This window comes from Delphinapterus leucas, chromosome 4 (genome assembly GCF_059928025.1).
Source record: "Delphinapterus leucas isolate spDelLeu-1000000601 "Yukka" chromosome 4, BTC_Dleu_Yukka2, whole genome shotgun sequence".
NCBI lineage: Eukaryota > Metazoa > Chordata > Mammalia > Artiodactyla > Monodontidae > Delphinapterus > Delphinapterus leucas.
In genome coordinates, this window is record NC_143132.1 from 67,297,211 (window position 1) to 67,315,814 (window position 18,604).

An 18,604-nucleotide genomic window follows, 5' to 3' on the forward strand; every position below is an offset into this window, starting at 1 on the left:
TGCACTACCTAGAAAAAGAATGCTTTTTTTCTTCATGAGATTACATGCATACTGATCCCAAGAGGGCCAAAAGACATGCAAAGGACTGTACACCTTTCTTTTCCAATTGAGTAAAGTAAGACACTCTCTTATTACCGCACAGGCCTACTTAGATTCAACTTGGAGAGACTCTTAAGAGATTCAGAATAGGGCTGGGACTGAAATTAGATAAGATCACTGACTCAAATAAATATTTAATTCCTGGCCATACTCTCATCCAATCTCAGACATCCAAGTTACTCTATACAGTACTTGAAAGCAGGAACTGTTATCTTACTCAATTTCATCTCTTTATCTACCTGATATTCACCTATGCTTTGGATGTAGTATGCGTTTCATAAATGTTTATAGAACTTCACTGAACCCAATGATCAACACTTGAATTCCTTGGTCGTCATAAGCAAATACTACATATGAATTTTTTTTTGCAAAACTGGATATTATCCATACTTAAGATTTCTCATTACCTGTAGCAGTGTGTGATTGTGATACAGGATAGATTCTTTCCATTCCAAGGAAAGGATTCAGACGTTTTTCCCGCTGCAGGGGAAAGACCACTTTGGTAATAGCATTAGTGATTCTTCTCCACTCTAATATCAAGCCTGGTAAAGGATGTAATGCCCTTAATTTATTTAAAACATCCTGCCAAAGAATTATAATAAAGTAGGATCAGATTCTTGTCCAAATTCCATAGCAAACTAGAATCTCTTTTAAGTAAACAATATAATCTCAAAACTAAATTTGATAACTCCTGTATCTAAACTCAACTTTACTATTATAAAATTACTATTTGGGTTTTTTGGAAATCACCATAATGATAAATCTATAATAACTATAGATTATAAAATGTAAACATGTTAATGTTGAGTAATGTCAATTTACATCTACTATTAAAAAAAAACCAATGAGATGTCAACTTAGTAAAACAGCTGCTTCCCCACACCCCACCCAATTGTTTACATCATCTCTTTCCTTTATATTTTCCTCCTCCATTGCTCATGTGATTGTAAGTTTCCCAGTCTTTTTTTTTTCCTTCTTTTTGCCATAATACTTTCATAGTCTTTGTATCAAGGAAATTTATTTTTAAAACTTTGAATTTTCCATGCTACAGACATTCAATGAACCATTAAGGAACAAAAACTTGTAAGGTAAAAGGGCCAATGCGATTAAATAAAAAGTTTTGCTACAGAATGAAGCTGTGGAAACTTCCCTGGGGCAGGCAAGTCATAATTAATAATATTATGGTCAAAATTCTACAGAATGGCAACTTGGACTGCTCTCTCCATGGCTGTTGTGGCTGTACTTTCTATCCTTATTTTCCATTGATAATTCATTCAGTAAAAATGTAAAATTAAGCCTTTCTCTCTTTTGTCCCATGTATACAGTTTCCATGGGTTGTGATTCAATTTGACTTTGAAATTAACAGATTAGATTCTCAAAACAAATGCATGGAAAACTTACTATTTTGCTCTGGAATTGAAAAAAACAAAATTTTATTTATATTGACTGTCTTCTTATTTTTTAAATTCTTCCATACCTTTCTGTTCATGTTCATATAACGACAGAAATTATATTATACTAGAAGTCCAAGAGTAGTGCATATCAATAATTAATGTCTATATAGGTCTGAATCTACAAACCTTTACACTGTTTTAATGATAGGAAGGACACAACTGCTAACTCAGATTATGATCCAGATTTTCCATGCTGGAATGTTTCCATAGTGTTTGTGGGCAGCTGAACAAAAAACCAATTTGTTTTTGTCTGGGTAAGTTCAAATGGTGTACTACACTGGATCTTGATTTCATCAGCATTCTTTCAGGACACCAAAATGCTAAAAGTAGTTCAGATTCTGCCCTGTGACTGCCCCAAAGAGCACCTTACTAGTGCTGAACTGTTTTCCCAGCCTTAGCTTCCATCCATCATCATTCCCTCTTCTGGTAGAACCCAAAGTTTTCTTGCTGCCTTGGTGTTTTCTCTCTCCATTTGGTGGCAACTTCAATTCCAAAAATAAAACCTGCAAGAAATTAATGCTTCTTTAGTCAAGAATCAAATCACAAGTATTATCATTCAGAAAACATTTTAAAAAGTTATTCGAGAAAAGATTCTATACATTGCAACATGGATTGTAAGAATGTTTTTGGACAATTTGGAATTATCACATTTAATAAATAATGGCAATAAAATCTTACGTCAAGTAGGCTGTCCATACCCTAATTTAGTCAGTATTAGATTAATAGTAACACCAGGCTCTTAAACAGTCAAGAACACAAGAATGTATATTCTGTGCTGAACGACTGACAAACTATTGGCATTGCGACTTTAGGTTGCTCTGATTATAAGCTCACCTAAGTACTCCTTGATGTGGTAACCAATGCGGCTGCTTGATCATTTAAGCCCCATAGAGGATAAACATGGGAGCCTTCGTGGCTATTGTGTGATCACAAAACTCAGAGAACACTAAAGTAGGAAGAGGCCCAAAAAGCCATCTAATTCCACTACCACAAGGCTAGACCCTGAGAGGCCCTGGGCAAAAAGCCAGGAGAAGGTGATTGATCCAATGCAGCAATAATGAAAGTTAGAGAGTGGCCAGTAAGCACCCACTGAAGAAACTAGGCTTACACGGAACAGGGATCCAGGCTGTGGGTCAGAGGGAAGATCCCATGTATACCTTAAACTCACTAGTTCTTGTTAGAGGGGTTCCAATTTAGGCAATTCAGAACACTATCTACTCTTTCTACTCATTCATTTATATACTTTCAGTAAGATTTATTGAACCTTGGATTATTTTCCCAATAATAATTCTAAAAATTGAAACCCTTTGCATGAGAATTTTTTCTACAAGTTGGGCCAGGGGTGGAAGTAAAGATATACCTGTTTCCCTAGAACAGTGGTGATGACAGAAACAAAAATCTGGTTTTAGTTTTAAGTAGTGTGAATAACTGGGGTCCTAGGCATGAAAATTACTGAGGCTTACTATGGATGTTAATAACTAACTTGCCCAAAGACTGTGTTATATAGATATGAACGTATGCACACATAAGGATTGGGGTTGCTATATTTAGCAAATAAAATTACATGATGCCCAGTCAAATTTGAATGACATGGAGCATACTTATACTAAAATATTGTCAACTGTTCATCTGAAATTCAAATTTAACCAAGTGCTGGTATTTAATCAGGCAAGTCTAATATACATATCAAAGAGTATATAAATGAATGGCAGCAGAGAAGAGAGAAGAAAATAACTGAATAGAAAAAATGAAAGATTATTACAATAACAATAAATCAACAACCCCAGGAAGGAAGACCTATCATAATTAAGACAATTTAAAGATCTCAAGTTTTATCTTAAGCTTCCATTTTTGGTGAATCCTTCAGAATTAATTATAAAAACTTCACACATAAATTCTCTCTTCAGGTCTTAATTAACACATCTGTGACTGAGGGAGTTGAACTGGATGGGAGCAAGAGACACTAATATTTATTAAGCACTTCCTATGTGCCAGCCATCAGGCTAGGTGCTTTAACATGTAATCCTTATAACAACTTTATGACAAATCTGCAAAGTTTAGACAGTTGGAGAAACTTGCTCAAAGTTGCATGCCCAAAATGTAGTAGAATTAAGAATTAGAACCCAGAGTCTTCTAACTCTAAAGTCCTTTTTCTTTCTACTAACCCATGCTTCCCTCTAGACCAGGAGTCAGAAACTTTTTCTACAAAGGGCCAGACAGTAAATATTTTTAGCTTTGTTTTACTGTCACACCTTTTCAACTGTGCCATTATAGAATGAAAACAGCCACAGGCAATAAGTACATGAACAGCTATAGCTGTGTTCCAATAAAACTTTATTTACAAAAACAGGTGGCAGGCCAGATCTGGCCTGCAAGTCATATTTTGCTGATACCTTCTCAAGACCAGTGCCATCCAAGAACTTTCTGCAATAATAAAACTGTTCTATATTTGTATTGTCCAATATAGTGGCCACTAGCCACCTGCGGCTATTGAACACTTGTAATGTGGTTAGCATGACTAAGGAACTTAATTGATATATTTTATTTAATTTCAATTAATTTAAACTGAAACAGAGATAAGTGGCTAGTGACTCCTTTATTGAACACTGCAGCTCTAGATGATTAGTAACAGCTTGCCTATTTGAAAGATTCAACTTAAAATCACCAAGGATAAAATAATCAATGTATGAAAATGTTAGATTACCTTTAATATAACTTCCATTTTAACATGAAGACCTAAGAACAAGCCAATAATATCAAAGGACTTTTATTCTAGGCCAGAGTTTGGTCTAGGCCTAAGGCCCACATGCCTTTGCACCCATCTGAATCACAAGAGTACTGGTTCTTGCCTTTGCCCCAAGCCTACTTGTGCTGATATCCAGAGATTCTATATTTTTGACAAGTTCCCCATGTAATTTTAGGTGTAGCGAGCTAGGTTCTGGCGTGGGGGCTTGTGGACTAAAGAAATCAAAAGAAAGTATTTTAAAACACCACTGAATTCAATACAAATGTACTACGTGATTAGGAGAAACAAAGTTCCTCATTTTTTAAAAACACATAACTGTGGCTAAAGTGGGGGGGGGGCATTTGTAAGCCCTTTATATAATATTTATACAACACTTACTATGAGATAGGCACTGTTCTAAGTGTTTTACATTTATTGCTTATTCCTCACAACTCTATGAGGTATTTCTAACATGAGGTATTTTACTGATGAAGAAACTGAGATATAGAGTTAATGAAGTGGTCCAAGGTCATGGAGTTAATTAATAAATAGAGCAGGTAGCATTCAAACCCAAGAAGTCTGGATTTAAAGTCTATAATACCAATATGCTATAATACTGAATCACATCTAGATAACAATAGAACTTCAAAGATATCAAGAGTAAGCACCCACCCTGTATCGGTAACTCCTCTAAAACAACCCAACCACCCTTTATGGAGTGTGGGGAGGGAAGAGAACACCAACTTTTGAGGGGCGGCGGGGGAGAAGAGTAAACTATGTCAAAATTTATCTAAGATGATAAAAATATTAGTAGGTTTAAAAAAGCAGCGCGTTCCCAAAATCCCTTTTTCACTAACATCTAAGAAAAATACCTAATTTTGCAGTGAAGAAGGAGTGAGAGTTCATGAAATGACTAACTTCATGGAGAAACACCTACACTGTTATACAACTACCACTATGGATCTCATTCACACAAAAAATATTTACTGGGTGCCCCTTCTGTTCCAGGCAAATCTCCTTATGGAACACACATTCTAGGATACTTCTTTACTACCTTCCTATTCATAAATATAGGTATAAACTTACAAAGGAGATGTTAGAATATTCTATCTCTAAAGTATTCTGGTTAACTGATTGTTTTATTTTACTGATCTTTGGTATTTAGGTAAACACACTTATGAAACACACACACACACACACACACACAGGTTTTTGCTTTAAAAATGACTTTTCTAAATTTTTTATTCCCATCATACAACCTCAGCGATGTCATCTGAACTGGTGAAAGAAAAACTATGGCCAGCTAGTTGATAGGCCTGAGTCTCAATTGCATCCAGTTTGGCTTGCATTATGTGTTTCTGACTTTCACATTCTGCGGTACTAAAGCCGATTCCATTTAGTTCTAGCAAGGCCAAGCAGTACTGGGAGGGCATCTCCACTTTACAGAAGACATCTGGAAGAAAAAAAGAAAGCAAAAAACATTAATTCACCAGCTAAGTGACTAGATCAGCATGATTACCTAAACATACATAGAATTTTTCTGGGAAAATCAGAGATGCTACTAGGCTATCCTTCAAGATCCAGTCTTTTGAGCAGCATTATCAAACCATCAGTGAAAGGTATTAAAGTACTTTCCACTTTTCCACTTGAGTATTGGATTACTATCTGTGTCCATGCAGAGTAAAACAGGCAATCTTATGAACAGTCTGAATTATAAGAGATTGCATTTCTCCCAAGATGATGTTTCTGCTTCTACTTTTAGCAAGAACAAGGTAGCCAATCTAATTTGCTAAGCTGACTACAAAAGGTTAATTCACCAAAATTTTTTCCAGTATCCTTGTCCCATGGTATGCAGGCGTGCACAAAGCTAAACATGAAGGTTTTATATTTTCCAATGCTCTAAGAGTAAAGAATAAGATTCCTGAAGTAAGAATCAGAGTATTTTTCTATCTGCTGACATTTCTCAACAGAATATTCACTCTAAATCAGTTTTCCCAGTATGTTCTTTAGAATATTAGTCTCAAAAATACTCTATAAAAGGCTGGGATTGAGAGACACTGTATACTATGAGTTTCATCATTTATAAATTACTCTTAGATGTTCATGATGCCTGTTAATATATTAAAGGCTCTGAGTAGAAATGAACGAAGACAACTATTTAATTTTGTTTTAACCAAAAGTCTGAAATCATTTGACCATAAAACCCTTTAGCTGTATACTTATTAACATTGTGAAAAGTAAGTGTCCATAGAACATTCTGTGGGAAATGCTATCCTAAAATTATTAAGAAAAAATCCATAACAAAGATTTCTGCTCCAGTACTATGGGTCACTAGGACTCTGTGTAACCCTGGCCTGCCTTCCCCAGCTCCACATACACACTTTTTTTTTTTTTTTTTTTTTTGGCTGTGTTGGGTCTTCATTGCTGTACGCGCGCTTTCTCTAGTTGCGGCGAGTGGGGGCTGCTCTCTTCGTTGCGGTGCACGGGCTTCTTTCATTGTGGAGCACGGGCTCTAGGCGTGCAGGCTTCAGTAGTTGCGGCACGCGAGCTCAGTAGCTGTGGCTCATGGGCTCTAGAGCACAGGCTCAGTAGTTGTGGCACATGAGCTTAGTTGCTCCGCGGCATGTGGGATCTTCCCGGGCCAGGGATCAAACCCGTGTCCCCTGCATTGGCAGGCGGATTCTCAACCACTGCACCACCGGGGAAGCCCCCACACATTCTTTAAGGCACTCTTGGTCTCAATCAGCAGGCGAAATCACAAAGGACACCTGTAACCACCCCCAAAAGCAAACAATTGAGAGCTACTGGCCTCTAATAGTCAGAACATACTGGGCAGTCAGAGCCTGGCTTTGGAGACTTGGAACCAGAGCAGAAATTCATGTGATGTGGGACCAGAGAAATAAGGAACTAGGGTCAGAAAAAGAAGAGTCAAGAGTGGTAGGAAGCCAGCCTGGATTCATAAACAGTAGGAAGAAACAGGGTTGCAATGGGAATGGAGTCCTACTGCAAAAAGGTTGAGGGAATAATAGATTTTTGGAGTAGCAATAGGAGGAGAAGCTGATTCTCAGACTTCTGTTCTGAACCAAAACTCTCAAGAAAAGCTAATGTAGGCCTTGGATGAAGTTTAGTTTAGTAACAAGCAGAAGCCAGAGCATAGCCTTTCTAGAGGAAGACTTCCCCCAAATAAGCCCTGCAGGGCTCTACTGATCAAATCTTGTATGATTTCACAAAGATTATAAAAAATATAAGATAGCAAAGAAGTATGAACTGGACTCAGCAGAAACAACAAATGACAGATTTAGATCCCTAAGAATTGCAGGTATGGAATCATTAGAACGGAGCACAGCTACAGATGAACTATCTACAAAATCAAACAAGATGAACAGAAACAAAACAGGAAAGTGTAAATATGTCAATAATCACAATGAATAGAAACACATCAATCATCATAATAAATTGCTAAATTTGTAAAAAAAAGTGATAGTTTGAAAAAGAAATAAGCTATACTTTGTTTATAAGACATCTAAAAAGTAAGGATCTAGAAGGTTTAAAGGGGTAGAAAAAAAAGATACATGAGGGGCTTCCCTGGTGGCGCAGTGGTTGAGAGTCCGCCTGCCGATGCAGGGGATGCGGGTTCGTGCCCCGGTCCGGGAGGATCCCACGGGCCACGGAGCGGCTGGGTCCGTGAGCCATGGCCGCTGGGCCTGGGCGTCCGGAGCCTGTGCTCCGCAGCGGGAGAGGCCACAGCAGTGAGAGGCTCACGTACCACAAAAAAAAAAAAAAAAGAAAAAGAAAAGCTATATATATGAGGCAAGTATTAATCAAAAGAAAGTTGATGCTGCCATATTCATTCCAAAAAATAGATTAAGAGTAAAAATCATATTAGTGGAAAAGCTAGTCACAACATAATGATAGGTTTAATGCACCAGGAAAATACATCAATTTTAAACCTGTATGCACCTAATAAAATAGTCTCAAAACATATAAAATTAAAATTACCTGAACTACAGGGAAAATCAGATATAGAAGATTTAAACAACAACATTGAATTAACAGACATTTATAAAATTCTGCATCCAGAATTAGAATACATATTATTTTATATGCACACAGAACATTTACACAATAGTTCAAGTTTTAGGTTACAAAACAATTATCAAAGGACTTCAAAGAATGGGTATTATACAAACATGTTCTCTAGCTACAACACAATAAAGATTGAAGGTAATAATGAAAATATGAAATAAAAGTTTCCAACTATTTGAGAATTAAAAACAATCTTCTTATAATTTATAAGTCTAAGAGGCATACCAGAAAATGTTAAATATTTAGGATAAAACAATGAAAACAATATATGTCAAACTTGTAAGATATAATGAAAGTAGAACTTTGAGGAAAATTTATAGCCTTAAGTACTTAAATTAGAAAAGAAAAACATGATTTTAAAAGTAATGAGTTTAGTGTCAAACTTAAGAATTTAGAAAAAGGACTGCAAATAAAGTCAGCGGAACTAGAAGAAAAGAGATTACATAAATGTTCACAGAAATCAATGAAATAGAAAACAAAAACAACAGGAAGTATCAAAGGCAAAAGTTGGTTCTTTAAAAAGACTGAAAAATTGGATAAACTTCTAGTGAGATTAAACAATAGTATTATGAAAGAAAAAGATGACATAACAGATAAACCAGAGATATAAAAAATCAGCAATACCTTTAGATAAATTCTTAAAAATATATATAGCTTACCAAAACATAACCAAAAGATATAACTGAATAATCTTACCCTTATTAAAGAAGTCAAAGTAGTAGTTAAAAATATTTCCATAAAGAGAGTTTACAGGCAAATTCTACCGAACTTTTAAAGAACACATCATTCCTACGATACATAAACTCCTCCAGAACAAAAAGAGGCTATATTCATCAACGCATTCCATGAAACTAGAGTAACTCTCTTACCAAAAACAAAGCACAAGAAAGAAAAATTACAGTCATTTTACAACCAATGACTTGGCAAAGTAGAGACAACGTAATCAGCAAGATTTCTTTCACATTGCTGTTTAAAGAACAAACTTTATACAACCATTCTGGAAAACAATTTAACATAATCTTGTACAGTTGAATATTCCCATTTCCAAGACGGAGCAATTCTACATGCAAAAGAAATTCTTGCCCAGTGTAGCAGGAGACATGTAAATTTATAAGAATATTTATACAGAAATACCTGTTATAGCAGAACAAAAAAACAAAATAAAACAAAACTAGAAACAACCTGAGCATTCACCAAGAGGAAAATGGATAAATACATTTTGGTGCACACACACGCACGCACACACACACACACACACACACACAAACACAGTGATATATTACAGAGCAGTGAAAATCAATAAACTACACATACTTACAGTAATATGCAGGAGACTTACTAACATGATGCAGAGCGAGTAAAACAAGACATAGTGTGACAGATGTTTTATAAAGTTCAAAAACAAGCAAAACCAAATAATACATTGTTTGGACTTAGACATATATATGCTAAAATTTTTAATTAAAAATAAAATTTAAATAAGAAAATAAGGGAATGATAAACATAAAACTTGGGATGTACAAGGAAGGAGGAGCACAAAGGTAGACAAATGTCTATGTTATGAATGTGAGTTAACAGTTATCATTATATTATTAAAATAATGGTGAATAATAAGAGGACCATACATGGACCAATGATGATAGTGCTCATGAAAGAAAGATTATGACTAATATAAATCTGTGCAGCTGAGGTCCTTTGAAAAAGAGAGAAACCAACTCACTCCATACCTAGAAAATCATCTAATCTATGTTCAAACTATCTAGAAAGAACCTAATTGATCAATGTGAAGAGGACAGGATACTTTGTCCTGGTTCAAATTAAGCAAAGACACATTGTACTATTAGTATTAATTCATACCCAAACAAAAATCAGCTCTCTATGGGGAGAAAGTCAGCTAGAACACACCTCTCCAACAGGCAAGAAGATGAGAAAAGAAAAAGATGAAGATTCTGGAGGCCCATTAAAATTAACAAGCACATCCTGAAATAATTATTTTCAAATAAAATTTGATAGCTGTCCACATTCTCTCCAAAAACCTCCCTTATCTCAATGTACTTCAATTCTATGGATTCTGTGAATAAGAAATATTTAACACTGTACAAGAATGCATTTAACACCTCGTGGTCACCCACTTTTGAATCTGCAGGGAAAAAAAAAGCTTTCAAGGCACATAGAAAGAAATTGTGAAAGTTAAAAATTACAAATCTAGAGGGTTTCTTGTGCTTTTCTGGAAAGGAAAGTCAGTCTTCTTTTTTTTATAGGTGAAAAACTGTCTTTAAATAGTGGAACCATCCCCTCCCAATCAGACTGAAAACTTACAAATCTGATAATGGGTAACAAATATCTAAAAAGTTACAGACTAATTCATATCACCATCGTCAAATGTCAGTGTCTAGAAACTATACAGACTACCCAGGATGCCTATCCTAGGGGCAGACTAGTCAGACTAAGAGGGAATGAGCTATGTTCATTCAGCATTATTGTAAAGTAGCCCGAGGTATGTGTGCTGCATACTCCCACTCCTTGGCCTGCCTAGATTGGCTTAAAGAAGCTGTCTGAAATACTACAATGCCTGTTGAAGAGCTACTAATTAACATCACTTAAGCAAGTCTCCTGTGAGCAAATAAGTCAGTCTGGTCTTCTGTATATTCTACCCCAGTGATGTTGGGGAGAACTTTATTACCAGCACACAGGGTTTGTGCTAGCAGTAATAATAATCATCAAGGAATACAATAATGAGCGCCTGCTCTGTGGCAAACACTGCACTAAGTTCTCTGTCTCATTTAATACTTACAAAATAAGAACTAGACTTAGAGAGTTAACATAGCTTGCCCAAGGTCCCTCACAAATAAATAATACGGATTCAAGCCCTGGTCTCTGTGAATTCATCAGTCTGCTGTTTCTAGTATTTATTAATCAGCCAGTAAATCCACAGTTTATATCTCCTCACAATGAAGCCAACTTTGTTCCACTTCCTCATTTTCACCATAAACATATATTATGCTCTCCGAAGTCAAGGTACTCAATCTGGGCCAGCAGCCTGCACAATAAATCCACGCTATTTGTCACAAGGGAAAAAAAAGATTCACATAAACACCCTTGGCTGAAAAAAATAACTGTTAATAGCTCTAAAAAGAAAACAGTTCATTTTTTTAAATCCATAAAAGATATATTCTAAGTGTGAATAAAAACCATTTGATAACATTCAAATATAAAATTAGGAATAAATGAAGAAGATGCCACTAATTCACCTCATTACAGTAGAGCCAAAGGTCAGCAAACTATGGCCAAACTAGGGCCAGATGCCCGTTTTTGTAAATAAAGATTTACTGGAACACTCATTTTCATATTGTCTATAGCTGCTTTCGTGCTGTGATGGCAGAGTTAAATATTTGTGATTGAGACCGTCTAGGTTGCAAAACCAAAAATATTCATCACTGGCCTTTTACAGAAGAAAATTTGTTGATTCCTGCACTAGACAATCAAAAGAAAGGGTCTGCATAAGAAGTATAATTTATCCACCTGTGATAGAGTGGCTAAATACATAACTATCCCCAGTCTCATAACATCGTAAAAATGCCAGGAACTGTGTTTTTACCTTGAAGGTTTTCCTTCTTCAACAAAGAATTAAGTTGACTCATAGAGCTGAAGATGAGAATGGACTCTACAGATGCTCTGTATCGCCCAGAATGCTCAGTGGTGACATTCAGCCCTAGGCTTTGAGTTCCTTGGCCAGTCTCTATCTCTTCCAGGAGTGGAAGCTCATGAGGAAGAAAACGGGAAACTATGCCATGAAGAGTCGGCTCCTTGGAATCTGGATCTAGTAACCAGCATGCCACCTGAATGAGATAACAATCAGAATATTTTCTTGATTTTTCAAAGATATTTCTGTACCCTTAAATTAAAAGGGGAAAAAAGAAAGCTCATTTCTAATCTCACTCGTTTTCACTTAATACTTATTCAATGGTCTTCCCAGGAGAGGAGAAGGAAAGGATAATTGTACCAGGATAAGGAAAGGATAATTGGTATAAAAAATAACTCATTTTTTACCAATAAGAGCGGTGGCCTTCAAAGAAGGAAAATTTATACTTTTCCACTACTGCAATGCTCCTGCTGACCTACTTCAGAAGTAGGCTTGAAAACCAAATGCCTTTCAGCTAACAAAAGTCATGTTTCTGAAAATGCCGCTGGATTCTTCTCCACTAAGGCTAATTTTGGCTTTCCTACTACTATAATAAAGATGGGCCTATATAGTTTTAGGTTTATTAAAAAAAATTTTTTTATTGCGGTAAGTCACATAATATAAAACATACTATTTTAAGCATATTTAATTGTACAGTTGAGTGGCTTATTCAATATTGGAAGAAGTGAGACATAAATATTTCACCATTACAAGTTCATATCCAGTGTTTTAGAATGCCTACAGAATTTCTCTCAAGGATGAGGCCCTGTCACCATGACCATCCAACTAGTGATTTGACTGCTATTGTTAGCTTCCCTATGAGACTAGAAGACCTGTATTTTCTAATACTTGATTCTAGCAGAGCGAAATTGGATTTAGAATAAGGAAATCTAAGCCTTGTTCATAATTTCAATAATTACTAAATGACTTGGTTACTTCTTTTATAGGTCTAGAATGTAGTTTTACAGGGTGGGGAGGGGCGATATTGTAAATTATAATAAGAAATATAAATTGGGTCTTCCCAACAGAGATAAAGGTATCTTTAATTATGCTAATGCAGTGACTTGGAGTGCCCCTAGGTCACCTAGGAATGGCGGCTGGTTGCCACCAGTAATCAACCCTGTGATAGGAGGGCTGGAACTTTCAGTTCCACCCCCTCAAACTCCTGCGAAGGGGAAGGGGCCAGAGGATAATTGATCACCAATGGCCAATGGTTTGATCAATTATGCCTATGTAATGAAGCCTCCATAAAAGCCCAAAAGGACAGGGTTCAGAGAGCTTCTGGGTTGGTAACCACATGAAGATGCAGGGAGACTGGCAAGCCTAAAAAGAACAGAAGCTCCACGCCTCTTCTTACAAACTTCACCCTATGTATCTCTTCGTCTGGCTGTTGACTTGTATCCTTTAATATCCTTTGTAATAAACCAGTAATCTAGTGAGTAAACTGGTTTCCTGAGTTCTGTTAGCCGCTCTAGTAAATTAATCAAACTCAAGGAAGGGGTTGTGGGAATCTGATTTATTTATAGCTGGTTGACCAGAAGCACAGATAACGAGCTGGGCTTGCAAGTGGTGTTTGAAGTTGGGGGCTTGTGGGACTGAGCCCTTAACTTATGGGATTTGATGCTCATTCCAGGTAGATAGTAACAGAATTGAGCTGAATTGTAGGACACCCAACTGGTACCCAGAGAACTGTTGGAGATACAGCGAAACCCCCTCCCCCCCACCATTAGAAATTGGTGATCAGAACCCTCTTAGGGGTGTTGAATAAGAGAGTCTGATGTAAAAGTTGGCAAACGTCTCTTATAAAAGTGAAATTTTATAAATTAATAGCTTCTCTTCTTACACCAAAAATGTTATGATTAACAAAACCAAGTATGGAATATTTCAAATAGTTTATGCCAAAGGTGCTATATAAATCTGGGATACTACTACAGCTTTAATAAGCTCATATTACCCATATTCTCATTTTGGGCTCTGGAACATCAAAATTAGGTGATAACCTTTTATATCCAGTAAAGGTCAGTTTAGAAACTATATGAAATTTATCACATATAAACCAAGGCTGGTTTGAAGTATAGGAAAGAATAGTATCATTAGTTTACCTGATACTGCCTTCAAAAATCTTTGCCAAAAAAGCTAAAGAAACTAAAATATTATCCTATTATCATTGATCATATTGATAATAACAACCAATTAGTATCATATCTCAACTGAAAATTAATATTCCACACACCTCATGTATCCAGTCTCAACAGAAGGGAAAAAACGATATCCCTTTTCAGGGCTATGATCCTGTAAATAAATGTCTTCTGAAAGTGCATTATACTGTTAAGTGTATATTACAACAACATAAGTTACTCTTTCCTTAATAACTCAGAGTCATCATTATGAACAGTGTATCATAGTTTGCTATTATATGGAAAAGTTCTCAGGGGCTAGTAAGGTCATTTGTCCCTATACTAACGGCCTCTAACTACTATGCTTTGTGATCTCTTATATCTGTATGCTTTTGCTATTTTCTGCCTCTATCCTCATGGACATTTGAAACACCCTGCTATCATATATCTAAATCTGACAGTTCTCCTTTCATTTCTAATTTACTATGAGACAGAAAATTTAGAACTTATGACCAAAATGAAAATTGTTTAAGTCTCTGAAGAAAGATGTGAACTTTAGTGCTTGGAATGTGTGACATCTCTGGTTTTATCTACACAGAGGCATTTGGTGCATAATAATCTGTTCTGGGTGGATGAAGTTATTGGACAAAGGAGTGACTACTCTAAAATACTTAAGCTGTATTGTTGAAGCTAAATAAATACCAAGTCATTTAAGAATTAACCCTAAACATTAAAATTAAATATTTTTTGAAGTATGTAAAATTCTTTTAGATAAGACAGGGAACCTTAGGATCTTCATAACTTTGTTCCAGGGAGATGCCACAAGACAGAAGAAGAATTTTATAGCTCTGGATGAAGTCATAGATGATAACAGAACGTTCTTTATCAGATTCCTTTTGAAAGCAAGATTGAAGGTGCCGCATTCTGTCTTTCACAGTCAGGCTTGGATCCAGAGAAGGTGGGGCCAAACTGGCACTAATTTCTTAAAAAAAAAAAAAAAAGTCTTAAGGCAAAAAGTACACGCATTCATTTGAAACAGCAATCTTTAGTGCCAAGACTGAAAAAGACTCAAAAGCCTCAGTTTAGTTCAGCAAGACGTTATCCAGGTCATGTTGGCTATATAGATGAAGTGCTCTGTAATCTAAAAATTAAGGATTGGGCTAGGTGATTTATAATGCTCTATTTAATCAGGTGGGAGAAAATTCTAAACATTAAGATTCCTAAAAATAAATTTACACTTCTCGGAATATGGAATTAAAAAAAGAAAAGTTATTTTGAAATGAATTTTAAAGGAACTCATTTCAGAGGGAATTTTAGTATGAATGTATAAAATTACATCTAAAATAAAAGAAGTTCAAGTAATTACTTATCCTAAGATGTTCTCCTATGAAACAACTGAAAATATTTCATGCTTACTCAGAACAGACATTATATGGCATCTTTTAAAATGTTTCCTTATTAATTTTGCTTCTGTCTAAAACCAAACAATCAGCTAGGTATCCAACAACCATAATCAGATCACAATTTATACCTAGGTCCTATCCTTTTAATTCCAAGACTTCTCCAAAGGCTGTGTGATTCAACTACTGTAGATGTCTAGCTCATCACTGCCTCTAAATGAGTTCCAGATACAGTCGATAGGAGGATAAAAGCCTGGAAAGAAACTGCCATGATCCAGTCTTCAGAAGCAAATCCTCAAGGTGGCCAGTGAGTCCTTAAGGATCCACTACCCCGAAGAAGAAAACACAGTATTAACAGCCACATGTAACAAGCAGAAGACAGTAAGGGGGGTGGCTTCTTAAAACGTCATTCTAGTTAATATATGAAATAATGTATACAATAGCTATTATTTTTTTAAAGGTTTTTTTTTAATCCTAAAAAATAAATTCTAGGTAAATATCAGGAAACTATTCTCAACAAACAAGTCACTATCCTCATAGAGGTTACATTAAAATTATATGGTAACTTAACCAAATAGTGATTACTTACCAGAATGCTTTTGTTCCTTCTGCAATGAAAAATAGTAAGCATCTCTTCCACCCCAGCATACTGCCAGTCCAACCACCAAGATGCCATCACAACCTTTAACAGGAATTCCATCATCTCCAATAGGGCTTTCCTGAGAGGAACTAACTATGTAAAACCAAAGTGAAATAGTTAAAAATCTCTGAAAATGAAACCACTAAATTGAATGATATAATAAAAAATTATCTGATAAGCAAATTTTTCAGATCCCTACAATATGCATTATGTGGATAGTCATTTTTAGGTGTAAGATCTTCCTAGGCTTCCCATCATTTAAGATAACTGTCACTATGAAAAATCTACCAAAGATTTCTTAAAAGAGATCTGTAATAACGACTAAGATAGTTTAAAATTAACTTTTTAAAGTTTTCCAAAAGCTGCATTTTGAATTTCTATAACTCAAAAATAAAGACAACTTGCATACTACAAAAATTTTGTAGCAAATTTAGCAATTCTTAACACTTAGAAACTCCAGAAAAATCAAGAGTTTTACTTCTTAGTGAAGAATTAGGTGTGATTTTGTATTTGAGTCAATATTTTTCCTAAAATAATACACCTTTCAATTGCACAGACATAGGTCAAAAACTAATCCATCTTATTTACAATTATATCCCCAATACCTGGAAAATAACTGTCACATATTTGTTAAATTTAAGTGAATGTTTTTATCCCTCTAACCTCTAGCACAGAAAATGTACTCAATTTTATGTTTGTTGAATGAAAAATGGAAAGAGCTAGTCAACAATGAAAGTGCATAAAACTTGTCATTAACACATATGCTTCCTGAATTGAAGATCAAACTAATACTCAGAACTTTATGAACAAACTCATTCATAAATATAGAGATTTAAGAAATTTGATCAAATCTTTGATTTCCACAACAGGTTGTCAAGCTGACTACAGCTATCCCCCATAATACTGAATCATTACTTCCATGAAATAAGACAGGAATACATGGCATTATTTAACCAAAGTTTCAATTCTCTGAAAACCTGAAAGAGTTCTATGAGGCTTTCATGACTATCAGTAGAGGTACAAGTTCTACTTGAGAAGAGTAGAAGTGGGGAGTACCAGTGGAGAGAGGAGGGGGGAGGGGAAAGATATCAGTAGGGGATTAAGAGGTACAACCTACTATGTATAAATCAGCTATAAGAATATATTGTACAGCAAAGGGAAATATAGCCATTATTTTACAATAACATTACATGGAGTATAATCTATAAAAATACTGAATCACTATGTTGTATACCTGAAACTAATTTAATATTGTAAATCAGCTATACTTTAATTAATTAATTAAATTCAAACCATGTCACACCATTAAGGTACCATAACAAAAGTCTGATCCATTTTCAAAATATACATCTTAAATTTTACAAAATTATATTCTAACTAATATACATTAATATATGCATATGATTATATATAGATATATAGATGTATATATATATATGATTTCTTTCTTAGAGAAATGCTGTGTTTAATGGTAAGCTTGGCACACTCTAACACCAGGCATGACCAGGAGCTAAAGCAGCAGGGATGTACAGGAAACCTCCAGAGACTCACAAAGTGAAGAGGATGAGGAAGATAACCAAAGAGAAGGGCCCTATGGCCTCAGACAAGGCAGAGCCCAGAATGGCATAGAAGAGGTATTGTTTGTATGTATGTATGCCTGGCACTCAAGCATCAATCTGTCAAACACTGTTCTAATGCTGGCCTCTGAACCAGCCATACCAACTGTGGTGTCCCCACCAGCAATAAGCTTGGCTGCTGGGTCAGTGTCCTGGGAGACAACACTGGTATGGAACTCCTGTGGGAAGTTGCTATAGAAAGGCTGTTTAGATGGGATTTCTGGCCTGCTTGGAAGGAGGCTGACACAGGCCTGATTAGACCCCAGGCACAACAATGGATCAGAGCCAGAGGAACGAACAGTGTCCTAGTGGTGTGCACATTTTCAGTCTACCAGCTTGAGATCTTGGCCTCACTGCTCAGCTCTCCTGCCCATGTGTCCAGAGGTCTCCCATCTCTTATACCAGAGGGTAACTATTTTTAATCTAGTTGTGCTGAACAATAAGGCTGTTCCACATGTAAACCCACATAGGAGAAACTTATTAAACTTTTTTTTTTTTTTTTTTGCGGTATGCTGGCCTCTCACTGTTGTGGCCTCTCCAGTTGTGGAGCACAGGCTCCGGACGCGCAGGCTCAGAGGCCATGGCTCATGGGCCTAGCCGCTCCGCGGCATGTGGGATCTTCCCGGACCAGGGCACGAACCCATGTCCCCTGCATCGGCAGGCGGACTCTCAACCACTGCGCCACCAGGGAAGCCTGAAACTTATTAAACTTTGAACACACTTATTACATTTAATATCCAATACTGAAAAGTCTCAGTCCCATCTCAGTCCACTATTTTACATAA

The 18,604-nt window shown here is 36.0% G+C and overlaps 1 protein-coding gene and 1 pseudogene across 2 annotated transcripts in view; both read right to left on the minus strand.

Annotated features, from left to right (window-relative positions):
- POLQ (DNA polymerase theta) overlaps window positions 1–18,604 on the minus strand; it is a 175,222-nt gene that overhangs the window by 88,480 nt on the left and 68,138 nt on the right. Inside the window, exons 17-22 of one of the 2 annotated variants that reach the window (XM_022564544.3) lie at window positions 16,153–16,296; window positions 14,949–15,145; window positions 11,963–12,203; window positions 5,538–5,731; window positions 1,919–2,056; window positions 507–681 (exon numbers count right to left, since the gene is read on the minus strand). In XM_022564544.3, the coding sequence (XP_022420252.2) occupies window positions 507–681; window positions 1,919–2,056; window positions 5,538–5,731; window positions 11,963–12,203; window positions 14,949–15,145; window positions 16,153–16,296 (1,089 nt within the window). Of the gene's footprint in view, window positions 1–506; window positions 682–1,918; window positions 2,057–5,537; window positions 5,732–11,962; window positions 12,204–14,948; window positions 15,146–16,152; window positions 16,297–18,604 lie in introns of those variants that run through there. The other variant, XM_089909957.1, reaches the window with a different exon arrangement.
- Window positions 16,292–18,193, minus strand: LOC149749329 (ATP synthase F(0) complex subunit C1, mitochondrial pseudogene; annotated as a pseudogene).